The sequence below is a fragment of the Lutra lutra genome, chromosome 9 (genome assembly GCF_902655055.1).
Source record: "Lutra lutra chromosome 9, mLutLut1.2, whole genome shotgun sequence".
In the NCBI taxonomy this organism is placed as follows: Eukaryota; Metazoa; Chordata; class Mammalia; order Carnivora; family Mustelidae; genus Lutra; species Lutra lutra.
In genome coordinates, this window is record NC_062286.1 from 118,212,427 (window position 1) to 118,234,811 (window position 22,385).

A 22,385-nucleotide genomic window follows, 5' to 3' on the forward strand; every position below is an offset into this window, starting at 1 on the left:
TTTGTCTGGCATTAATAAAATATCACTTATCCCAGCTTCTGTTCCTTTAGAATTGGGTTTATTTTCCATATGGCCTGCATGAGTGGTTTGCAAACACGACAGGTGTCCTCTGTCAGCATTTCGGGGTCAGAGGGATGCTTCAGGAAACGAAGCCACTTTCAGAGCCTCGTCAGCACACAGGGTTTGAAAGTGGCAGAGCCGGGCCCCTGGCTGCGTCTGTACAGCAGGGCCATTCCTGGACCCCAAGGGGAGCCCAACTCTGACTTCTCTGCAGGGGAGAAACTACCACTTCAGATATATGTATTTCTCGTTCCAACTCAAGCTGAAGAATCAGAGACCTCTGGGTCCTTGGCCCTTATCTGCTCCTGTATAGAAATAATCGGATGAGCACTGGGATCTCATGCTTCACCACGTGCCCAGCTATAGAACAGGGACTGCCTGAGGGAACAAGGCCTGGACAGCTCAGGGCCATGTGGCAAGTGCCGGAGACTGGCAGATGAAAGGCCACATGTGCAAGGTGCGATGCTTGTGCGCAAGGCAGGTCTGTAGGCAAACTATGAATGAAGGTCAGGAAGACACAGTTGACTCTGAGATACCCACTCTCACCTCCAGCCCTGGCTGGACTCTCAGAGTCCCCTGGGGAAAAGCACCTTCCCACAATCTGCCTTTCCTCTGTGAGTAGCCCAAACCTCAGCAGGGTTAATTCACCCATCTTGATTCATGAACTTCGGTTCATTCACAGATACTCATTGAGTGCTTCTTTGCCCAGCACGTGTGTCTTCTCCCCTTTTCTTCAACAACAGAATACCTCACACTCTCTGCACCAGCCATATCAGCCTGTCTGATTCTCAGGGGTACTATCCTTCCTTGAGCCACAGGGCCTTTGCACAAGCTGTTTCCTTAGCCTGGAGCTCTTCCCTTCAGACCTCCATCTCAGCTCATGTGTCTCTTTCTGAGGCAAAGCCCTGCTTTGACTCATCCCTCATGCCCATCTAAGAGTACTTATAGCACCATGTGTCCTAACGCATGGCCCTCATCACAGCTGCACTGCGATGACAGACTCATCTTTCCCCTACCTGTTCGTTGTTACTTGCTCTGAGCTGGGCATTGGTGTGTGGGGTTTTTTTTTTTTTTTCATTAGTGTCTGTTTCCCCCAAATCATAAGAAGAACCAGTAACAGTAGTTCCTAAGACTTGTTCATCCCTAGAGCCTGGCTCATGGAGTAGGGCTCCATAAATATTTGCTGAATGACTGAATCCTTGCCAATGTACCTAACCCATAGTTTTAATTCCCCACAGACAGTGAGAATTTGTACAACAAGACAAACTACAACAGGATCCAGTAATGAGGGATCACAACATGGGCTACACGAACCACTACTGGTTCCGGGGGTGACATGGATCTAGCGCCATTTTGTAGGAAAGAAAGAGCCATGAGGCTGTACGACCAGCTGTTCGAGCAGCTCCACACTTCCCCGTGACAGATGAGAATGGTGATAAGAATGTGTGAGAAGCCAGGTGCTCATGACCGTGTGGATGGTTATAGGAAAAGAAATGACTCTGGAACGGGAGTCAGACGTCTCAGGCTGAATGTGCACAGTGGTGTTCAGAGTTTATAACTAGTAGCGAAAGCACCCTTATTACCGACGTTCCTGCACAGAAACAATCTTCCCGCCGTGAGTTAGAGACCCCCACGCCATCTTCCTCACTCGCATTATGTTTGATCACGTGACGACTCTTAGGGGTGTAACCGTCATAGAATAGACCACCTCAGGTGAGAAGACGTAGGAGACACAGAGACACAAATGACTCTACCATCCCGAACAAAAGCTTACTTCCTTCAACCCTTAGCAGCTGAGGTGAGGGGATAGGAGGACACACCACCCCTCCTTGCTTAGCGGAGGGCGGAACCGGGCATGTTCAAGCCAGCCAGCTCCAGTCCTCGAACTGAGAGCCACAGTCCCAGATGCTACCTGGACGCATCCCGTTACTTCACCTCAGAGCTGGCTGTGGCGTCCACGCCCACCACGTGCACATGCTCGGGTTGTCAAGGAGACCGGCAGTATGTGGGACAGCATGCACCCAGGGCTGGGAGTCAGACAGTTAGTTGGGGGAGGGGGGCGGAAGACCCATTCCCCTAGGTAGGCCTCCAAGATACGGCAGATTCATATGTCACAACAGATGAGAAAATCTGAAGCGGGAGATAAGAAATTCTGACCCTGGTTTTAGGTGGTGGTGGAGGGAGGGGGTGGCATTCACCTAGTCCTTCCTTAAAGGACAGTCATGCTACTTGCTCTGCAAAGAGCTAGAAGGTAGACTGTGTGGGGAGGCAAGCAAGAGTGGTTTTCTTTTCATAGCCTGTTTCCATGGTGCCTGACAGCACTTGGCAATCTATAGCTGGGAGTCTTGGACAGCCAGGGGGCCCCAGGGCCTTATCTCATGCAGGCCACCCTCCAAAGCCCATCCTTCTGGCCTGCCTGGGCCCCCAGAGGCCACAGGCAAGCAGCCAGGGCCCCTCTCTCACTTCCCTGGGGGAAAGAGGTGAGCGACATTGCAGACAAATGGCAAAGCAGAGAGAGAACAACCCAAGAGCCAAGGTCTACAGCTCAGGCACACCCCCTTCCTCCATGCCCTTGGGGAGAGTTCAGAGAAGCATGAGCTTCCCGGGTTTCACTGAAGACCTCATAGGGCAGTCAGCCCAGCCGACCCCCTAACCAGGAGCACATTCTTTCTCTCCTCTCAGCCTGGATGGCAAGGCCCAGATCACCAGATAAGGGCCTCTTTGATTCCCAGTGTGTTTACACACGCTGTGGCCCCACACCTTGGAAAGAACCAACCACATCCAGGTTGCATCCACATAGCATGCTTCCGGGCCGGGTGAGGGAACACGGCGCCTTACCTGTTCCTGGGAGTTCATCACTCGCAACTTCATCTGCTTCAGGTACGTGGAGGTAAGGGGCATGTTGTAATCGATGATCCCGGAGACCAGGGGAGAGGGAGGCTCGTTTTCTGGTAGAAAGAACAAAAGGAAGCCACTTTGAGTCTGTGCCCAGGCCTCCTGGCAGGTACCACACCCTGTCACCCACAAAGAGAGCACAGAGCCTGAGGAAGAGGAAGGAACAGGCCTGAGCTCACAAGCTGGTGGCTCAGCTACCACATCTGGCCCGTGGATGGGGACCAAAGGCACTGAGGAGAGGTTGCAGTGGGGTGCTGGTGTTTGGGAAGAGTGCACAGGTTAAAATTCCAGAATATTTGGCTGCTTTGAGAAATGGAAGTTCTGGTCACCCAGGGCCTATGTGGCCATGGGGCCACCCACCAGTGCAGCTCTGCCACAGCTCCTTCTTGCAGATGGGGCAGGAGCTCTCCTTTCCTATGCCCATTTTCACATGAGTACTATACTTTTGCCAGGCCCTTGAAGGCATCCATGCTTCCAACCCCAGTCTGAGCCGGCTTCCTGTGGCACACATGCCACCACCACCTGACCCCATTTCCCTCCCAAAAGCACGGGCGGGTACCATATGGCTCATGGGTCTGGCCCGGGCCTCCAGCGCCCATCTCCCAAATTCTGGTCCCTCCTTAATCACATGGAGAGGAGGCCTGGTCCTCCCATTTATTGCTTTCTTGTCCTGAAGATCAAAGTAAGCCATGCTCCTTTTGTAGAGCATGTGCAACGTGTGGAAAGATGTAAAGAAAAACAAACAAACAAAAAAACCCCAATCATAGCACCAGGCAGTTTGGCATATGCTTCTGTTTGTTTTTTCTTTCCTTTGATTTCTCTTCCTTGTGTACTTGATATTAAAATGCACACAGAAAATTATGTAGTCCGCTTAAAAAAATTTTTTTTTCTTAACATCATCATAGTCATTTCACCCACCATCAAAAATCTTGTTTTTCTTTGCAGATAGCATTTTCATAGCTGTGTACTATTTTATCATAATTTATTTTAAGTCATTCACTTGCAACTGACTGCTTAGGTTTCCTGTTGGGGGCTATTGTAAACAATACTAAAGGGAACATCTTCGTCTATGAATATTGGTGTGTATTTCTGATTGTGTCCTTTGTAAAGATTTTATTTATTTATTTATTTATAGCACAGGCATGCGTGCAAGAGGCAGGAGGGGCAGAGGGAGAGGGAGACAGAATCTCAAGCAGATTCTGCACTGAGTGTAGAGCCTGATGTGGGGCTCGGTCTCATGACCCCAAGATCATGACCTGAGCCGAAACCAAGAGTTAGACACTTGACCGACTGAGCCACCCAGGTGCCCCGATTGTATCCGTTTTAGACAATCCCAAAAATGGAATTCATGGGTCAACGAGTAGGACTGTTCCATGACTTAAAACCGCCGGCTAAGCTGCCTTCTGCAGAGGCTGCCACAGTGGACACTACCCAGCCATCGTGTTCTGCACCTGAGCTGCCCCTGCAGGTGCCCCCAGGGACAGACTAAAATGGCACAGGAATAAATCAAGGAGGATGGGGAGCATGATTAAAAGGGAGCCTGTCACACACACCCCCTTTCAGCTTCCTCTTCAGATGCCTTCAGATGACCAATCTCAAAACGCTGGAGTACCCTGCTGGGGTCTGTCACCCTGAGCGGGGCCTCATTTGGTCCATTAGTCGCTTAACCCTGCTTCATCCTCTGCCTGGGGAAGAGTCTTGGTTACCTGTTCTCTGGCCTCCTCTTTCTGCCTCCAAGACTCCAGGCTTTTCGCCCAAAGCTCCCCCTGGTGCCTAGTTCTGTTCAAGGGCCGGGATTTGAGCAGTCCGAGAAGGAGAAGCAGGAGTGACTTCTGGACTGGCCAGTGCCTGTCCTCCTCCATCACCGCCGGGCTGGAGAGATGGGCTGAAGGGCAACCGGGTGCCGGGGCCCCGGTGGAGGAGCCAGAGGCCAGGCCAGGAAGGTCCCTGTGACCTTGAAAACACTATGCCGTGTGAAAGAAGCCAGAGGCAAAAGGGCAAGTACCATAGGCTTGCACTTGGATGGAATTATCTAGACTAGGCAGACTCACTGAGACAGAAAGTGAGACAGAGGTTATTAGCGACTGGGGCTTGGGAATGGCAAGTTATTGCCTCATGGATACATGGTTTCTGTTTGGGGTGGTGAAAATGTTTTGGAAACACAGTGGGAATGGTTGCCCAACGGTGTGAATATAAATAATGTCACCGACTGTATACTTAAAAACTATTAAAATGACAAGTTCTGTGTTATAAATGTTTAACAATAAAAAAGAAAAGCCCCTTCAAACAAGGGGATGAAGCTATGCAAAAGGGACAAGGGAGTCCCCTGCTTGATATGGATAAAACAGCCCAGAAAATAGAGTCTGTGTAGACCGCATCTGGGGGACTAAGGGGTGTCCTTTTGAGGTGCTATACTTCTGGGAATCATCCAGCTTGAATAACATTTCTTACCAAGTTGTATGAAAATGCAGAACTAGGGGCGCCTGGGTTCTGCCTTTGGCTCAGGTCATGATCTCAGGGTCCTGGGATTGAGCCCTGCATGGGGCTCTCTGCTCAGCAGGGAGCCTGCTTCCCCCTCTCTCTCTGCCCGCCTCTCTGCCTACTTGTGATCTCTGTCAAATGAATAAATAAAATCTTAAAAAAAAAAAAAAAAAAAGAAAATGCAGAACTATGTTTTGCTTTTTAAATCTGTGTTGTCACACTCAGAGTTTTTGTGTTCTTGAAGGAAGATTTTTATTCTTCGAGGAAGAACTAAAGGTCACTAATATCTCAGAAACTGGCTTAAAATGGGCTGAACTTTTTTTTTTTTTTTAATAGAGATTTCCTCTTGGTTCTGTGGTAGAGGGATCTGGCCCAGCTGCCCACTGGCACCTTTGCCCAGACGCCTGGCGCGGAGGGAACTAAAATCAGTTTCCGTGGCCTTGGGTCCTCTTCTTGCCGCCCCGCCCTCAGCCCAGACTTGACCTCCTGGAACCCAGGGGCACGCTGGGACCTGCCTCCTGCCCGAGAGTGACGGGGCTGGAAGCATGTGTGAGGCAGACATTTGAGCAACCACACTGAGATGGTGTCACTCAACAGGGCCCTGGTTCCTGTTTTCAGATGCTGCGTCTTCAGACAGAGAATTCGGCCATTTCCGTCTCATTTCCTCAGAGACTTGGCTGTCTGCTGAAATGCTGCAGGCAGGGCCACCCTCGCCCTAAGGATGGCTGGTCAGAGCCACAAAGGAAGGACTCATTGAGTGTCATGGTGACTCTCCGTGTCTGGTCATCCACGGAGGCCGGCCACCCCTGGCCCGCCTAAATGCCACCATGCTTATGAGCAAGTATCTTTAATAAAGCCAGGTACAGGGGCGCCTGGGTGGCTCAGTGGGTTAAGCCTCTGCCTTCAGCTCCGGTCATGATCTTGGGGTCCTGGGATTGAGCCCCGCATGAGGCTCTCGGCTCAGCAGGGAGCCTGCTTCCCCTCCCCCTCCACCCCACCTGCCTCTTTGCCTGCTTGTGATCTCTCTCTCTCTGTGTGTCAAATAAATAAATAAAATCTTAAAAAAAAAAAAAAAAAAGCCAGGTACAGCTTGGTTTAGGGAAGAAAAAAGCAACGGCTAGTACGGCCCTCTCAGGGCGGAAAAGGGATCTTCCTTGGCCTGTTCCCACCCCAGCATGTCCACAGCTCTGAAACCACCTCTGGCGCCCAGAGGCGAGCTGGGAGGGCTCAGGACCAGGAGCCAGGCTCCCCTGAGTGCGCACACACACACACAGACACAGACGCAGACACACACAGACACACACACACACACATATACTGAGGCCCAGGTGCGGTGAAATGCTCCCGCCTGCGCCTCCAGAAGTGAGAGTTCCGGCGGGCGGGGGGCATTCCGGGTGAGGGAAGGTGCTGGGAGCTGGTGGTGGGACCGCGTGAGAACCCTAGGTTTTGGGGCCGTGGGGAGCCCCGGGGTTCTGGAGGTTCGGCTCCCGTGAAGAGGATCTGCTTGGTAGAAAGGAGGTGAGGAACAGGGGCCAGCGGGAGCCCTGAGGGGGCCTGTGCTCACAGGACAGACACATGCCAGGCTGGGCAAGAGCTAAGGTGGCTAGCAGCAGCTTCCCCAGGCTCTGTGAAGACAGGCCAGCCCCCTCTATGGTCAACACACACAGCGGCCATGCCTGAGCCGCGCTGGGGCGGTGGGTGTTCCCAGGGGTCACAGGGCCGCCAAGATCCAGCAAGTAGCTGGGGAGAGGCAGAGGAACCTCTCAAAGAGATGTCTCAACACTCTTTGCCAAGGACAACCGAAACCAGCCCAAGAGCTAGCCCTGGGTTTATGGGCCTTGGAAATAATCAGTGATGGGGCGTCTGGAGCCAAGCCAAGCCAAGCGCTGACCTCCACTGCTGGGCTCCAATGGCATGCACCCATCAAGGCAAGTTTCAGGGGAGGCAGCGGGCCTCGCCCCTCTAGGTAGAGCACATGGGGGCAGTTCTCCGGAGTTTTCACCTACAGAATGGAAGAACTCAGTCCAAGGACCCCCGTGGCTCCCAGGGCCAGTGGCCAGTCTCCCAGGCGGGGCTGGTTGTTCAAGTGTGTGGGCATCAGGAAGGCGCAGAGGAGCCATGAGAGCCACCAGCCTGTGGGGGTGTTCAGATCTGGAAACAGAACAGATGCGGGGCCTGGGGCTGGCTCAGGGGGTACTAGGAAGCCTCTGTCCTAGGGATATGAGTCAGCAGACCAGCAAGTATTGAAGGAGCACTGCTGTGTGTGCATTCAGGGTGGGGCAGGTGGGGGGACCCTGTAGGCATAAGCCATGCTCTCAGCTGGGGGAACTGATGGCCAGTCTATTAGAGCTCAGGGGAGGAAGAACTCAGAGGGCTCTGGAATAGCTCAAGAGGGCTTTGCGGAGAAAGGATCAGAACAGTGTTCAATCACCCAGCCAGCTGCTACTCAGCACTCCTCAGGAGTTCCACACAGACCCTCCTGCTCCAGGAGGCGGGTACTAGTATTAGTACCCCCATCTTACAGATTTGGTATCCTCCCCGTGTCGTACAGCAAGCGAGTACGAAAACTGGGCCAGGCCAGGCCAGCAACCTGGCTGGCATGGGAAAGACTGCGGGGGCAAAGGAAGCAACTGGAATGGGGTCACCTGAGGGGAGGACAGGATCTGGAGGGCTAGGCACAGAGGGGGTTGCAAGCAGACAGAGCAGTCTGGGCCTGGTGCGAAGGAACCACCGCTGGGGTGGACGATTCTGTCTCCGAGGGAGGGTCCCTGCTGTAGATAACTGGGTGGCCCACTGCTAATCCTGGTTTGTTGCCACGCAATTAATATTTTGTCACCTCAGAGGAACTGGAGTGTGTCTGCAGAGGCCCCTTTCCCCAGGAGCTAGGGCTGGTCTGAGGGCACACCCGGTTCTCACCCTCTGTGCTCTCTACGCCTGGACTCACTCAGGGCTGTGGAAAAGGAGCGTGGAGCCGGGAGGCCCTGGAATTTCCCATCCTTGGACTTCCTGATCCTCAGCAGCCTCCTTTGTTTCTGCTCCTGGCGCTGGGGGAGGGCACGGGACTATCCAGGCCCCCATGCTCCGCCGGGGACAAACTGCTGAGCAGGGGAGGCTGCTTTGCTTCCTCTCTTTCTTTTTAACACGAGGCCAGGAAGCCAGGCATTTTCCCAACAGCCCCTCGAGAAGTCTCCATCCTGTTCCCTGTCCCCCTCCTGCCCCCCCCCCCTTCCTGGGACAGGAACACGGGCCGGGGTCTGGGGCCTGGGGCAGAAAAAGGAGGGGGGCGGCTGGCATGGGCAGGGGTGCCTAGGAAAGAGCAAGCAGTATGGCCGCACCCTGAGAGGCCAGTACGGTGGGAGGAGATCAGATCTGCAAGCTCTCAGCTTGGGTAGGGGAAGGGACACCCTGCCAGCTGGCGAGGGTAGCCCAGGCAGCTAATGCCTGTGGCCATTAAGCAGACAGGGGAGCCTTTTAGACTCTGAGGCTCTCCACTAGCAGCTTCCAGAAAGCAAGCGCTTCCTTTTTGCCCAGCATCCAGGTTGTGTACCCAGGGTGTTCACCTAGGTGGGGTGGTTGATCATCTGTCTCCCTGTGGAGCCCCCTGAACACTGGCATTCTTGTGTCTGGACACCGGGCACAGAGGGCAGGGGGAAACGGGCTGGTGTTTCCCATGTGCCTGCTGCACCAGGCACCCTCCAGAATGGGCTCCTTTAATTCAACTCCGAGAGGCAGGCATTCCTCCCATTTTGCTGATGATAAAGTAAGTTCTCCTGCCTTCTGGAGGAGCTTGGACAACTGATTTCACCGTAACACTCGTCTGTGCCTCATTTCCTCAGCTACAAGCTGGGACAGATCCCTCATGGGATCATGGAAGCTATTATGAAGAGAGGTCCCCAGCCTACCATGGGACACTCAGGAGCAACCAGGCGCCACAGCCAGGCCCGCTGCATGCCCCCCACCGTACTTCGCCATGGGCCACACTGTCTCCAACTCCCTCAGTGTCTCCTCCTCCCTTGTGAGGGAAGCTGTGCGCCTGGGGCCCGAGAAGCAGCATTCTGTCTGCTGCCAGCAAGGACGGTCCCCGCAAGCTTTGCACTGCCTGCTCTCCGGCCCTAACCGGCCTGGAGCAAAACCCTAGAAAGAGAGGTTCCTGTGCAGAGCCCACAGAGCTGGTTGAAATTCCAGGAGGCTCCCTCCTGGCGGGAGTGTTCACATTCTCTCTCTCTCTCACTCTCTCTGTGCCCCCCACCCCCCCGCCAAATCCCTCCCATCCTCCTCCTCCTCCTTCTCCTAGGTGGGGCAGGAATGGTCGGGGGCAGCTCAGAGAAGAGACAGGCTGCCTCCCGGCCAGGCCAGAGCCCATGGATGAGGAGGAGTGGAGCTGCCGCCCCAGAGACCTGGCCACCATCACCGAGGAGTGGGGGAGGTGACAGTCGTCCTCCACCCCGGCAGCAGCACAACAGAGGGAACCTGCGGACACCCCAGAGCAGCCCACAAAGCAGGCCCCTCGTGCCCTCGCCTCCGTTCCTCTAGGCTAGTGCTTTAGTGTCTGACTCCGCCAGTTGCTATGGAAACGGTTAGGCCAGAACAGGAAGGGACAGGCAGCCACCAGCAGGGCACGCGCCTGGGGACCCAGACCCTGACAGGGTGGGGGTGCGGCAGGGAAAGCCCTCCTGGCCTATTTGCAAGCACCAGATACCAAATACCCTCTTGGCCCAGGGCTGGGGGGGGGGGGGCTCCGAGGCATTGGCAGCCTTGCAACAGCCCCAGCTCCCTCCTCCTGCGTGAGCCCCGTGCCAGGTATGGGGACAAACCCTCAAACCCCAGGGGTTCCCTGAAGTAGGCACCACGATTAACTCTACCCATGGATGAGGGAACTGAGACTCAGAGAGCTGAAATCGCTTGTTCGGGACACACCGCTGCTGAGTGGCAGAGCTGGGATTCAAACCCACCAAGTGTGGCCTGGGGGGCTCTGCTCTTACACCAGGAACCCGGCATTTATGAGGTATGAGCCACACTTGTTCCCATCCCACAGGCTTTAGAAGCCACCCATGTACCCAATGAAGCAGCCCGTGGCCTGATGACCCCACAGATCGGAAGGCTTCCGGATCTGGTCTGTCAGCTGGTGTCAGTCACTCACGGGCATTGGAGACCACCAAAAAAACCCACAACAAAACAAAACAGAAAAACACCCCACCTGACACCTACGCTATGATTTCTTTGTCGTCATCTACTTGAGCTTTGTTGATATTTCCTTCCTCAGAAGCGGTGGACGCCACTGAAGGACCACCCAAGCGCACAGCTGGCCCTTCATTCTGAGTCTGTTCCCATCCTCAGGCAAGAAGCACCCACTGACTTCCACCTGTACAGCCTGAGGTCCAGGAGCAGCCTGGAAGCCCTGACAAACTGCCCACCTGGCCACCACCTCTCGGGGCAGACCTATGATTGTACCAGCCGAATGCTCTAGTCCACCTTGCTGTGCCAAAGCCGCTGGTGAAGAGATGGACCCCACACTCACTGGGGGCCTCCGGGGATGCTCAGGTTGAGGTAGTGATGGGACTGAAGTGGGGGTCCACATTGCATCTCAGCGGGGAGGACAGGGCTGGAGGGCATGGACATCTGTCCAAGGGACCTACTTTGGCTGGTCACAAGTGCTCCAGGCATTTAAATTCTAAGTAATCCCCACAAATTCCCTGGTTGTTTGCAGGGAAGGAAGGAACACTCAGGGAGGACCCCCTACCGGTAGGTGTGGGGGCTCGAGGGTAAAAAGGCACAGGTGGCGAGAGGCGTGCTCCTGTCTCCTGAGAGCTCACAGACAGGTCAGTGCGACCAGACCCATGAGGACACCGCTCAGGGCGAGGTCTGGGTGACAAGAATGAAGGAGCTTAGGGAAGAGGGCGAGATGATCTGTTTCCATCAGGAACATCAGTGGGAGAGAGGGTCTTGATGGGCAGTAGGAACGTACCATTGGCTTTTCAAGGAAACTTGACATTTTTCTTACAGTTAAGAAACAACAACCAAAAAAAAAAAAAAATGAGGCTCTTTGGGCAGGGACCCACACTGGCCTCTGGGAATTGTGATAACCGCTGGCCATGCACTTTTCTGTCTGTGCCAGCAAGGAGCGGGCCCTCCTGGTGGGAGGGCCTCTCCCTGCACAGCATCCCGGAGCCACCAGCACCCCCGCCTCCTCCCCTACCTTTGGGCTCCAGGCCGTTGGAGTTAAAGTGCATTCTCTTCTGACACTCGGTGCAGCTCATCAGGAACCGGGTCACGGCCTCTCGCGGGAGGAAGGCATAGGTCTCTGCAATCTGGGGACAGAAAAGTTTTGCTCATTATATGGGACCGGAGGAGTCTGCCTGGTCACCAGGTCACCAAGATCTGTGTGCTGGTGGCAGATGCTTGGCCCTTGAAGAAAGGGAAGGGATTCGAGGAGTAAGGAGCAGGCGTCCTCAATTCTTAGCCATGGAAATGACTTAGTACTCTTATGGAAAACCACTTTTTAAAAAAGTTTGAATAAAAGAGTTAGAAATTGAGAAAGCACGAACAATGAAACATTATCTAACCTATATTTTAATAAGTAATACTCCTCTCAGAGCATTTAATTGTTGCTCCTGAAAAATGAGTATATAAACATTCCTCTAGGGGAGGGTGAAACAATTTCCATTCTTAGGGATGGATAAACTGAGACCCATGAATCTACCAGCTCTGGGCCTATGGACGGAGCCCAAGGTTCTAAAAGGTCTTCCTGCAATCACTCACAGATCGAGAACATTTTAGGGAGCGCTGTGAGAGTCTGATGACAAATTTTCAAACTGGACACGCTGTTAAGGATGCCCACGTTCCAGGTGAGGTCACAGGGCTCAGAGAGGTAGACCTACTTGCCTAAGGCCACACAGCTTGTTAGAGGCAGTGGCAGACCAAAGCCAATGCTCCAGGTCACACCGCGCCAGGACTGCCTCCAGGGGGCCTCACCTAGCCGGGGAGGCGGAAAGGGAGGGGAACTAGGTAGGAGGGAATACAAGAACAGGCTGGGAGTGGAGGAGGGGGTGTGGGCCCAGAAGCCCAGACGTACCCTCTTGCTCTGGGTTTCGGGAAACGTACTCGGCCTGGTTTGGTGGCCTATTAGGCCCGGGTTCGCTGGCTAAGACTGGTAGCTGCCCAGCTGCTGGTTTTCGCCCATTTCCCAGAGCCTAGGCCGTCCCGCTCCTCTCCACTAAGGGGCAGCATCACCCCAGCATTCCACCATCCTCCCTGCAGCCCAGCCGGGAAAGTTGGCGGAGGGTTCTGGTCAGCCCACGGAGGGAGGGGACTGCTCTCCAGGACAGCACAAGGTCTGCTCCTTTGAGATGCACGAGGGCCCTGTGCCATCTCTGTGGTGGTCGGGAGGTGGAGTAGGGTAGGGTGGAGTGGATGGGGGGATGGTGCGGGGGGGGGGGCGCGGGGGGGGCGGAGGGGCGGGGCAGGGTCCCAGGGCTATGGCCAGGCCTTCAGAGGACCAGCTCAGGCTGTGCCCTCAGCTCAGCTGGTCTGTGGAGCTCGGGGGCCACCCCTGCTTGGTGGCCGGCTGCAAAGGCAGAGTTAATTTTGGTGACACAATTGTTATTTCTCAGCTGATTTGATGCTCTGTGGAGCAGGCAGGCTCCTTGATGAGTTATCTCCCTTCCAAATTCCCTGTCTGATTGCCTTCCTCTGGAGGTCAGGGACAAGGGCAAAGCCCTGCGCTCTGATTGGAGCTGGTGGATGGGAGGGCAGGCGGCCCATCCTCCTCAGGTCTAAGGGCTCCGGGATGGGGCTTTTCCTGCCACACACAGAGACATCTTCATTCCCAGCCCAACCTGCTTGGAAGTCTCAGGAGTGGCATGTCCCTCTCAGGCCTTCGGGGCTGAAGGGCCGATGGTGGCAGGAGTAAAGGGGCAAGGGTGCAGGGTGTCCACCAGGCAAAGAGCGGGACCTTGGCTGAGCTGGGCAAACAGGTGAGCCCTGCCGAGGCGCTGCAAGGTGTGGCACCCCAGGTCAGACCTCCAGGATGAGTTGAGGACCTGGGGGAGGAGTGTCACAGTCTGCTGGGAAAGGAGGGAAGTTGCTACCATAGGAACAGCCTGACTTTGCTCTGCGGAGTTCACCGGCTGCTGGGCAGAGAAATCATTTCTCCAGTGCTCAAGGAGGGCCTTCCTGGCCTGGCTGCTCTGGAAAGGGTGGCCTGCAGCACGAGCAGAGGCCCCACTTGCCACCTGACCCGCCAAGGAGGGTCCAGGTGCAGTTCCCAGAGAGGGCCCAGCCCAGGGGCCAGAGTGGCAGCCCCAGCTCTCCTGGCCTCGGCAGGGATCCCAGCAGTGTGCCAAGCTGGCTGGTGGGCCACGAGGCAGGGAGCGCTGGGCGGAAGCCACATGCTTCCGGCCCTGGGTGCCGCACAGGAGCAGGTGGAGTGGACTGGAGAAGGCTGGGGGAGAAGCACTTGGAAGCCCTGCCCTGGGGGGCTGGAAGGTCTGCAGCCTCGTGACCAGCTGCAGGGGGTGAGTGGGGGGAGTCAGTTGGGGGGGCAGAGGCCTGCCTAGCTCCATGCTGCTGTAGAGGCCAGCATGGGGGAAGGGCCCCGTGGGGCCTTCAGCCTTCACTCTCCTGACTTGTCCACATAGGAAATGGGACCTCCATTCCTGTTCCACCGTGACACAGAGGCCCCCAGGACGAGCTGAAAGGAGGAGGACAATCCTCGCTTATGCCCTCCCTAGTCAATAGGAGGGTGGTTTTCGGATAGTTTTGGAGCTCCAGACACAGTTCTGGAAATAGTCTCTTGTGTGAAGCCAAAATGTGAAACAGGTAAAGACAGAGCTGCTGTGTTCAAGGAAGGGAAGCCCCAGGACCCCTGCCCCCACCCCGCTTCCCCCAGCAGCCTGCTGCCTTGCACTTGGGGCCTCCTGCCTGGACACTGAGCCCTTTCGCGTTTTTCCCGGTGGTAAAACGAAGGGGGATTTCACGGGCAGGGAGAGCAGAAGCTATTTGCAGAGTCGTTGACTTGTAAGGCCCCATTTTCGCTCCCTAGCTCCAGGGCCGACAAGGACAGATGAGGCCAATTGGGGGGATTTGCACCACTTTACAAGATCCTCCTGCTGCCCTGAGGTGGATTAGCACGTGGTGGGCCTGGAGCAGCTGCTGACCACATCTGGCCCCAACTCCAATGTGGTCTGGGCGGCCAGCTCCAGACTCTGACGCTCGGCCTAGCCTACCGGCACCCCGGGAGAGAGGAAGGAAGCAAAGAGCTTGCTCCAACCCAGATGGGTACAGACTCCCAAAAAAGCCCCTTGAAAAAGGACCTGTCCTCTGTGTAGGATCAGGGAATTTGTAGAACCACCTGGAACCCTCCCCAGACCCTGGGGGCAGGGGCGAGTCCCCCTGGGGATCCTCTGGATCGCAGGTCACACTGCATCAGAGGCAAAGTACGGCAGGGACTTCCTGCCCCAAATGGGAATCCCCTGCATTACCCATTGTAGATGGCCATCTATCCCTGGCCCACATACCCTCAGTTTCAGAAAGCTCATTACCTGCTCTCTCTGATCTACTGCTGGATAGTGGTGGGTGCCAGGAGCTTCCTTTTCCCACAGAAGAATGTGCCTCCTCTGATGCCCTTGAACAAGTCTGCCCGCTGCCCTCCCAGCCCCCTGCTTCCTGCAGACGCCTCAGGCCTGTAAGAATCTGGAAGGCCCCCAGTGGCCTAGAGATGGCAAGGCAGTCCCAGGATTCAGGTCTGGCAAAACACAGAGAAAGGTCCAAAAACCCTCAGCCGGGGGCCCGATGCAAACCCCACAGTGCCAGGCTCAGCCTCTCTGCTGCCATCGGCACAGAGTTCCCCTGGGGGCTCTTTCCCAGGAGGGCAGGGGTGGGACTGAAGAGCTAGGCCTGGGTTAAGGAAAATGGGATCAGATGAAAAGAAGGGGGACAAAAGCCTCCAGGCACCACCCCCACCCCCAAAAAAGGAAAAGGGTGGCAAGAGAAGGGTGACAGATGGGGAAGAGGAGGGGGAAGGGAGAGGAGGCACACCGGGGAGGAGGGAGGTGCAGCAGCCCCCTTGGCCTTCACACCCACGGCAGGAGGGCCCTGGCCTGCTCCACTCAGCCTTGGCCCTGCTGCTGAAATTCCAGCTCTGTGCGCAGCCCAGCTGGCCCGCTGCCAGTCATGTGCCAGCTCCAGGCTGGGCAGCGGGAAGTGGGGCACGCGGCGGGCATATGGACGAGAAGCCAGGAAGTGCAGAGCAAAGGGCTGGACGTCCGCTTGGCCCAGGGACACAGAGGCTGGTGGGACCAGTCCAGCCCTGCCTTCTCTACAGCACCGAGGCTGCAGACCCTGCCTTCCTAAATACCCAGGGAGGGGGGCCTCGGTGGCCCAGTGTGTTAAGCCTCTGACTCTGGGCTCAGGTCATGATCTGAGGGTTGTGAGATGGAGCCCGGCATCAGGGCTCAGGCTCAGGGCTCCTCACTTACCAGGGAGTCGTTTGAGATCCTCTCCCTCTGTCCCTCCCCTCCCCCACTCATTCTCTCTTTCTCTCTCCAATGAATAAATCTTAAAATAAATAAGTAAATAAATACCCTGGGAGTGCCTGTGGCATGAGGCTGGGTGCTGGTTATCAAGGAGACCAGGGAAATCACGTGGTCTGGCTGGCCCAAGCCCATTTACCTTGACAACAGCAAGTCATCGGGCTTACTAGCTGACCACAGCGGGGTTCATAGAGAGGCAGGAGTGGGAGGTGGCCAGGGCATGGGCTCTGGGGCCAGCAGCCTGGCTCTGAACAACAGTAGGGTGACCTCAATGCAGATTATGTGTCCCTCTGAGCCTCAGTCTCCTCATCTGTAAAATGAAGAACACAGGAGCCCCGGCTTCATATATGCACCCTTGGTCCACGTGAAGGCTCAGAGGGCTGTGGCCGGGAGGTGCTAGGCTGCCCAGCACCGGCAGACTGAACAATGAGAAGATGTGCTAGGTCTCGTGAATACCAAGGGGCCACAAAGGCTCTGGCTCAGGCGTCTCTCCCTTTATCTATGACCCTCTGGGGGGCAGACCTTCAGGATTCCCTGTCTCATCACACATGCACTGAGAAGCAGGAGCGGGGAGGACGGGTGGTAGAATCATCTCCGGCCTCCCTCAGCCCAGCCCCTCATCTTCTGAGGTTCTTGGGCACATGGGTCCATCCATAAGACTCATTTAGGGCAAAGGCCACCTTCTGGGGACAAGGACAAACCAGATGGTTGGAATTTTAAAAAAACAAGGCCATATGGGAAAATATACAGGCCACCTCCACAGCAGTCCAAGGCTATTTATAGGAAGACCTTGGGGGTTGGAGTTCACAGCTACATTGGGTCGGGAAGGCCGGTGAGAGGGGCAGTTCTCTAAGAAGCCAGAGAGAGAGCGTCAACACAGAGGGGACATGAGGACACCAGCTGACGGCCACTGAAGTGCTATGTGACCTTAGACCGGTAGATCAACTTTCAGGCCTTGGTTTCCTTAACTGCAAAATGGGACCATAGTGCCTCCATCCCAAGAGATGTTTGGCTTTACTGGTTTAGTGGTTAGAGTGCTTGGCTTTACTGACTTAGTGGTGGGTCCCGGGGTCAGAGCTATGCCTGAGTCGTGGCAATGGCAGTGAACAGGGGGATGGGAACGGAACCCAGGTAGGCCCCTCCTGCTCTGGCCCCCGTCTCCTCTACCTCCCCATGTGTGACGTTTCCCACCGTCTCAGCTCCCTTCTGCCTACCCAAGCTTAGAATGCCAGCTTATATGCCATCTTCTCCATGAAGCACCCCCTGGTTTAGCACTGAACATCAGTGTCTAGAGACGCCTTTGCGGAATGCCCTGGGGGTTCTTGTTCCCTCAAAGCTAGTCTTGGAGACATTTCTGGTTCTCATGTCTTGGTTTTGCTCTCAGCCTCCCCACCCCAAGTCGAACTGTGATCTCCCTGGAGGTAGGGCCCATGTCCCACAGACATCCCCTGGGGAACTTCCAGTCCGGACTTCACACGGGGGTAGGGAATCGAATGAACTCACACACTCAGGAAGCATTTAGGGCAGGCCTGGCACACGGTAAATGCCGTGGAAGCATTGGCTCTTTTAAGCCTTATTATCTGGCCACCCCTACCCCCACAGTCCCAGAGCCGGCTGCAGGGGGCTGGGGGGAGGGAACAAGTGAAGCAGAAACTGGGAAGAGGAGGGCTTTGCTCCTGCCCTCATCCCTCGCCTTCCCTCCCTCACCCTCTTCAACCTGCTTCTCCTTTGTGCTCAGACCACAGAACCCGCCCCCTCGCCCCCCTTGAGCCATCTCTGGCTGCCATGCCCTTGCCCTGTGCCCCCCTGGGTCCCCAAAGGCCGTTTCATCACGCCTCAGCTCCCTGCCCTGCCCCCGCCCAACATGTGTGGAGCCCGTGGCCTCCTGCCAAGGCCCGGGGCTGCCCGCAGAGGCCCAGAGACAGACATCTCACCGCTCGGTAGGTTTTCTTCTGCCCAGCGTGCTTGGGGGCTTTGCCTGGCTCCGCCGAGCTCTCCACGTGCATCGAGTAGATGATGTCAAAGAAATCTTCCACCACAGCGACCCGCTTCAGAGAGATGCCCTCCGGCTCCGACAGGCCATCTGCCCCCTGCGACAGGGCGGACAAGCTGTGTCAGTGGCGGGGATGATGGCGGGCTGAGAGCTGGGCCCTGAGGCCTGGCAAAGGGTCGGGGCGGGGGGCGGGGGCAGGGACAGCGCTGCTTCCTGACCCGCAAGGCCTCTGGTGGTAGGTCTGGAGGGCCGGGGGCGTGGAAGGAGCCTGCTGAGAGGGCCCCAGGGCTGGGGGCACCAGAGTCAGGGTAGCGACCGATACCAATCTCCCAGAAACAATGAGCAGAGAACGACAACAACGAAACTACAAATTAAAAAACCAAGAGGCTCCATGTTCACAATTTCAGACAGATTGTGCCAGACTCGGGCGGGGAGCTCTCGTATCACATGCTGTGCCAAGACCATCCTGGAAGTCTCTGGGGAGGGGGGTGCTAAGTAGATGTAGCCCATCAGGGGCTCGCCAATTAGCAGCAACCTTCCACTGTGGTCCTGGGCTGGGGTCCCCGGGGAACGGCTTGGATCACCTGGGTGACTCCTGCCTCTACCCTGGCCTTTCTGAAAAGCTCGTCACCCCTGCCCGCCCTCCCTGCTCTGGCAGCTGAGCTCCCGCAACAGACCCAGGCCCTTTGTGTCTGGAGATACAGAGAATAACAGACACAAGGCCACGTGGAGGTGGCAGGGCCTCGTGAGCAAGGGGGCCCCCCGAGCCTCTTATCAGGCTGGCCTGAGTGCTGTCTGCTGGCCCTGAGAAGGTGCGCCGGGGCTGAGATGGGGTCCTGCTGCTGGGCAGACACCTGCCATATTCCCACCAGCGGCACTGGGCGGGAGCAGGGAAACTGCAGGGCATGAGGCTGGGGGATGCGGTTGGGGTCCCTCAGGGAGTGGACTGCTTGGTGAGGTCTTTATTCATAGGGCGTCGGAGACACACAGACTCGGGGACACCCGGCTCTCAGCCATCATCTCCCTCATCTCCCTCATTGGAGAACTCTGGGGGGCTTCAACAATGAAGAGCAAGCAGGTGTGTGTGTGTCGGGGGAGGACCGGGGCGAAAGGAGGCGGGCTTCTCTCTAAAAGTGTCCAAAAACACAAACCTCCCAGAGAATTCTTTCCTAAAGGATCTTGCTCATGGCTCAATAATGTCAGCTCTGGGAGGGTGTGGGCTTCGTATGTGGGCTTAGGCAGCCTCCCTAACACCTAGAGCAATGCCTGATACTTAACAGGCTCAAAAAATAGCTACCAAATGACTGACTGCTTGTAAGCGGCAGGCAGGCAAGGTCGCTTAGACATAAACTCTCCCTCGGTCGGCATGGGGCCCATCACTGAAGTGGCTGTGTGGTCCCGAGCAGTAACTTTGCTTCTCTACTCCTCAAGTCCTTTACCTGGAAAATGGGGCTAACAGAAGCACCTTTCCCATATAAGCTGCGGAGAGGAGTAAAGGAGATACCCCTGCAGCATTTAGCCGCCTGCCCGGCCCATAGGACCTGCTGGGTAAGTATTATGATTACAGAGTGCCTTGTCGTTTGCAAAGTTTCCCCCCAGCTCTGATAGGCCTGAATATCGCAACAAGCCTAGGAGGTTGTCAGGGTCAGGACCCGCCTGTGGCATAGGGGCTGATAAGTAGCAGAGCGGGTTTGGGACCTCCGTCTTTGTAGTCCAAGGAAAAGAGAGGTGGTGCTAAATGGGACACCTGCTCACAGAACATTCTGGCCATAGACAAGGTTTGGTTTCATCCAGCAACTTTCCCAACATGCCATGATGGGTGAACAGGGCTATCTTTTTGCCAGTGGCCCCCTTGAGAGCAGACGGGCATCTGGAGTGGAGGGAGCCAAGTCCTAGAGCTAGTGGGCAGCCTCCACGGGGGTGACCTCACCGGCTCCGTACAGACCCTCCTGCCAATGGCTTTCTTCCTAGTCAGGATCCATTTCAATGGGGACTTCTCAGATAGCATGCATGGGGGGGGGTGTTGTGCGTGTGTGTGCACGTGCGTGTGCACACTGTGTAGGAATCACTGCCTGTTGGTCCTGCTTCCTTGATGTGAGATTGTGGGCAAATTCTTCAGCCTCCCTGAGTTTCACTTATAAAATAAGCTGTTCTTCTGTTCTTAAACTCTCTTAAACTCAGGAGTTACCGTTACCTCATTCCTGGGGGGTGTCTGAAGTCCCCTTTGAAGTCCTGGGCCATCTATAAAGAGGACTCACTAGTGACAAACGGACTCATTAGCTGACTTGTAACTACCCAGCATTTTAGGGGATCTTCCAATACTGCAATGACGGAGTTGGGGGGGACAAATATTATGACAGCCCAGTTAGAATATACGTCTAGCCAGAGGTTCCTGTTGGCAAAAACTAACAAAAGGCTCGGAAGCATGAAAATGTAACTGGGTTTTTATTTCTTAATCTGGGTGGTGGTTCTACCGGTGGGTTCATTTTATAAAAAGCCATTAATCTGAACACTTTACAATCTGTGTACTTCTCTGTAGGTCTGTTAAGCTTTAATTTAAAAAGTATATTAGGGGCTCCTGGGAGGCTCAGGCAGTTGAGCATCTGACTCTGGAGGCTCAGGTCGTGGTCTCTGGGTGGTGGGTTTGAGCCCCGCGTCAGGCTCTGTGTTTTGTGCGGAGTCTGTTTGTCCCTCTCCCTCCCCACTCCCACCCCCAGCTTGCATGGACAATCCCCCTCCCAAATAGGTAAGTGAGTAAATAAATAAACAAATAAATAAAATCTTTTTAAAAAATATATTTTAGAAAAGTATAACGGGGTGGATCGTTCCACAACATTTTGATAATCCTAATCTAAAGGCATAATAATGGGTCTAACTGCTTAAAAGCAAATAGATCTCTCTGCTCATGAAACTGTTTCAAGCCAGAACACAGATACTTCTGGAAAAGGAAGATAAAGTTTGGTGGGAGGGAATAGAGAAAGAAAATCTGATGGAAGACAGAATTTTAGGTAGGTGAGATGGGAAGTGTGCCCTAACCAGCTTGGTATCCTTGGGCAGGTCACTTCTTGACTTTTTTTTTTTTTTAATAATCTCTACATCTAATGTGGGGCTCAAACTCACAACCCTGAGATCAAGAGTCACAGGCCCCACCAAATGAGCCAGCCAGGTGCCCTACTTCTTGACCTTTCGAATCTCAAGTTTCCACCTGGGAAATGGGCCTAAAACGTCCTAGTTGGCTGTTTCAAGGATTATGTTAAGAGCGTATGTCAGGCATCTGGCTTATCAATGTTCATCTCTTCCCTTTGGACTCACTGAATTTGGACATTCTGGGTTTAGGAATCTGCTCTTAGCTCCTGTCCTTCCCATCCATTCAGGTTACAGCACGGGTCCCCCAAGGTAATACCCACTATCAGAGAAGATGCCTAATTCCTAAGTAACACATGAAGGCTGTCACACAAACTTGACATAAATTTTCCTAGAGCCAACGTGTAACTAACCAACCCAGATTAAACAGCAAAATACACGGCCCAGGGCCAGGCCTCTGTCCCAGCCTCCCTTCTCTATTCAAAGGCAGACATGGGTACCCACCAGCTTTGCACCTGGTCCAATGTGACCATAAAATTATCCCAGAGAAACTCTCTGGGGATCATTTTTAGTAACTCCCTCTTTGAAAATCTATTGTGATCTCCCCTGATGTTCAAACCTGAGTCCTCGAATTGGTCTGTCTCAGCTGCAGGGACGTACACAGGAAAGGAGTGGGCTTGTATCAACCCCAGTGCAAACCACACAAGGTCTGCAGAGCCACACCTTGAACTGTCCTCTGGTGAGCTGTGGCCACCTGGACGCCATGTGTGCCACACCCTAAGGGAAGAACACCAGGATATCTGCCTGTCCTTCAAGGAGAACCCTGGGCAGAGAACAAAGGGATCCCATGGCAGTCACGTGCGACAGACATCTCTGCCATGCCCGGCATCCTTGGAGGTACTAACCTTCATGCTAAGTGCTGCAAGAGAGGCATGGCTTCCTTAGCTGAGAATCCACACACAGTGTTACAAGGCAAGAGCTGCTAATTAAAGGAGCAGAAAGCACCTTCCCCATGGCCTTGGGATGCCCCTGCCAACCACTTCTGCTTTGTACCCATATTAGCTTAATCTCATCCATGGCCCTAAGCAAGCTGGGCCTTGGTTTGACAAAGAAAGCTCACTTCATCTATAGGCTGAGTGAAGAGGGGGCCTAGAGCCTCCTGACTCTCCCCAGGTTCCCAGGAATGCCAACCAGGAGTGACGGATGGGAACCCTGAAGCTCCCCAAGGGAAAAGCCATGAGAAATACATGGTCAGTTGTGCAGGACCAACCTCGGGGGCCTTCCTGCTTGGAGAAGAATATTGTCATGGCAACACACTACATCCTTTTGAACCAGCCAACTCC

General features: G+C 54.9%; 1 protein-coding gene across 1 annotated transcript in view; it reads right to left on the reverse strand.

Annotated features, from left to right (window-relative positions):
• NOL4L (nucleolar protein 4 like) overlaps positions 1-22,385 on the reverse strand; it is a 130,885-nt gene that overhangs the window by 62,774 nt on the left and 45,726 nt on the right. The window contains exons 2-4 of the mRNA XM_047745193.1: positions 17,900-18,055; positions 11,633-11,744; positions 2,899-3,008 (exon numbers count right to left, since the gene is read on the reverse strand). Of these exons, the coding sequence (XP_047601149.1) occupies positions 2,899-3,008; positions 11,633-11,744; positions 17,900-18,055 (378 nt within the window). The remainder of the gene's footprint in view (positions 1-2,898; positions 3,009-11,632; positions 11,745-17,899; positions 18,056-22,385) is intronic.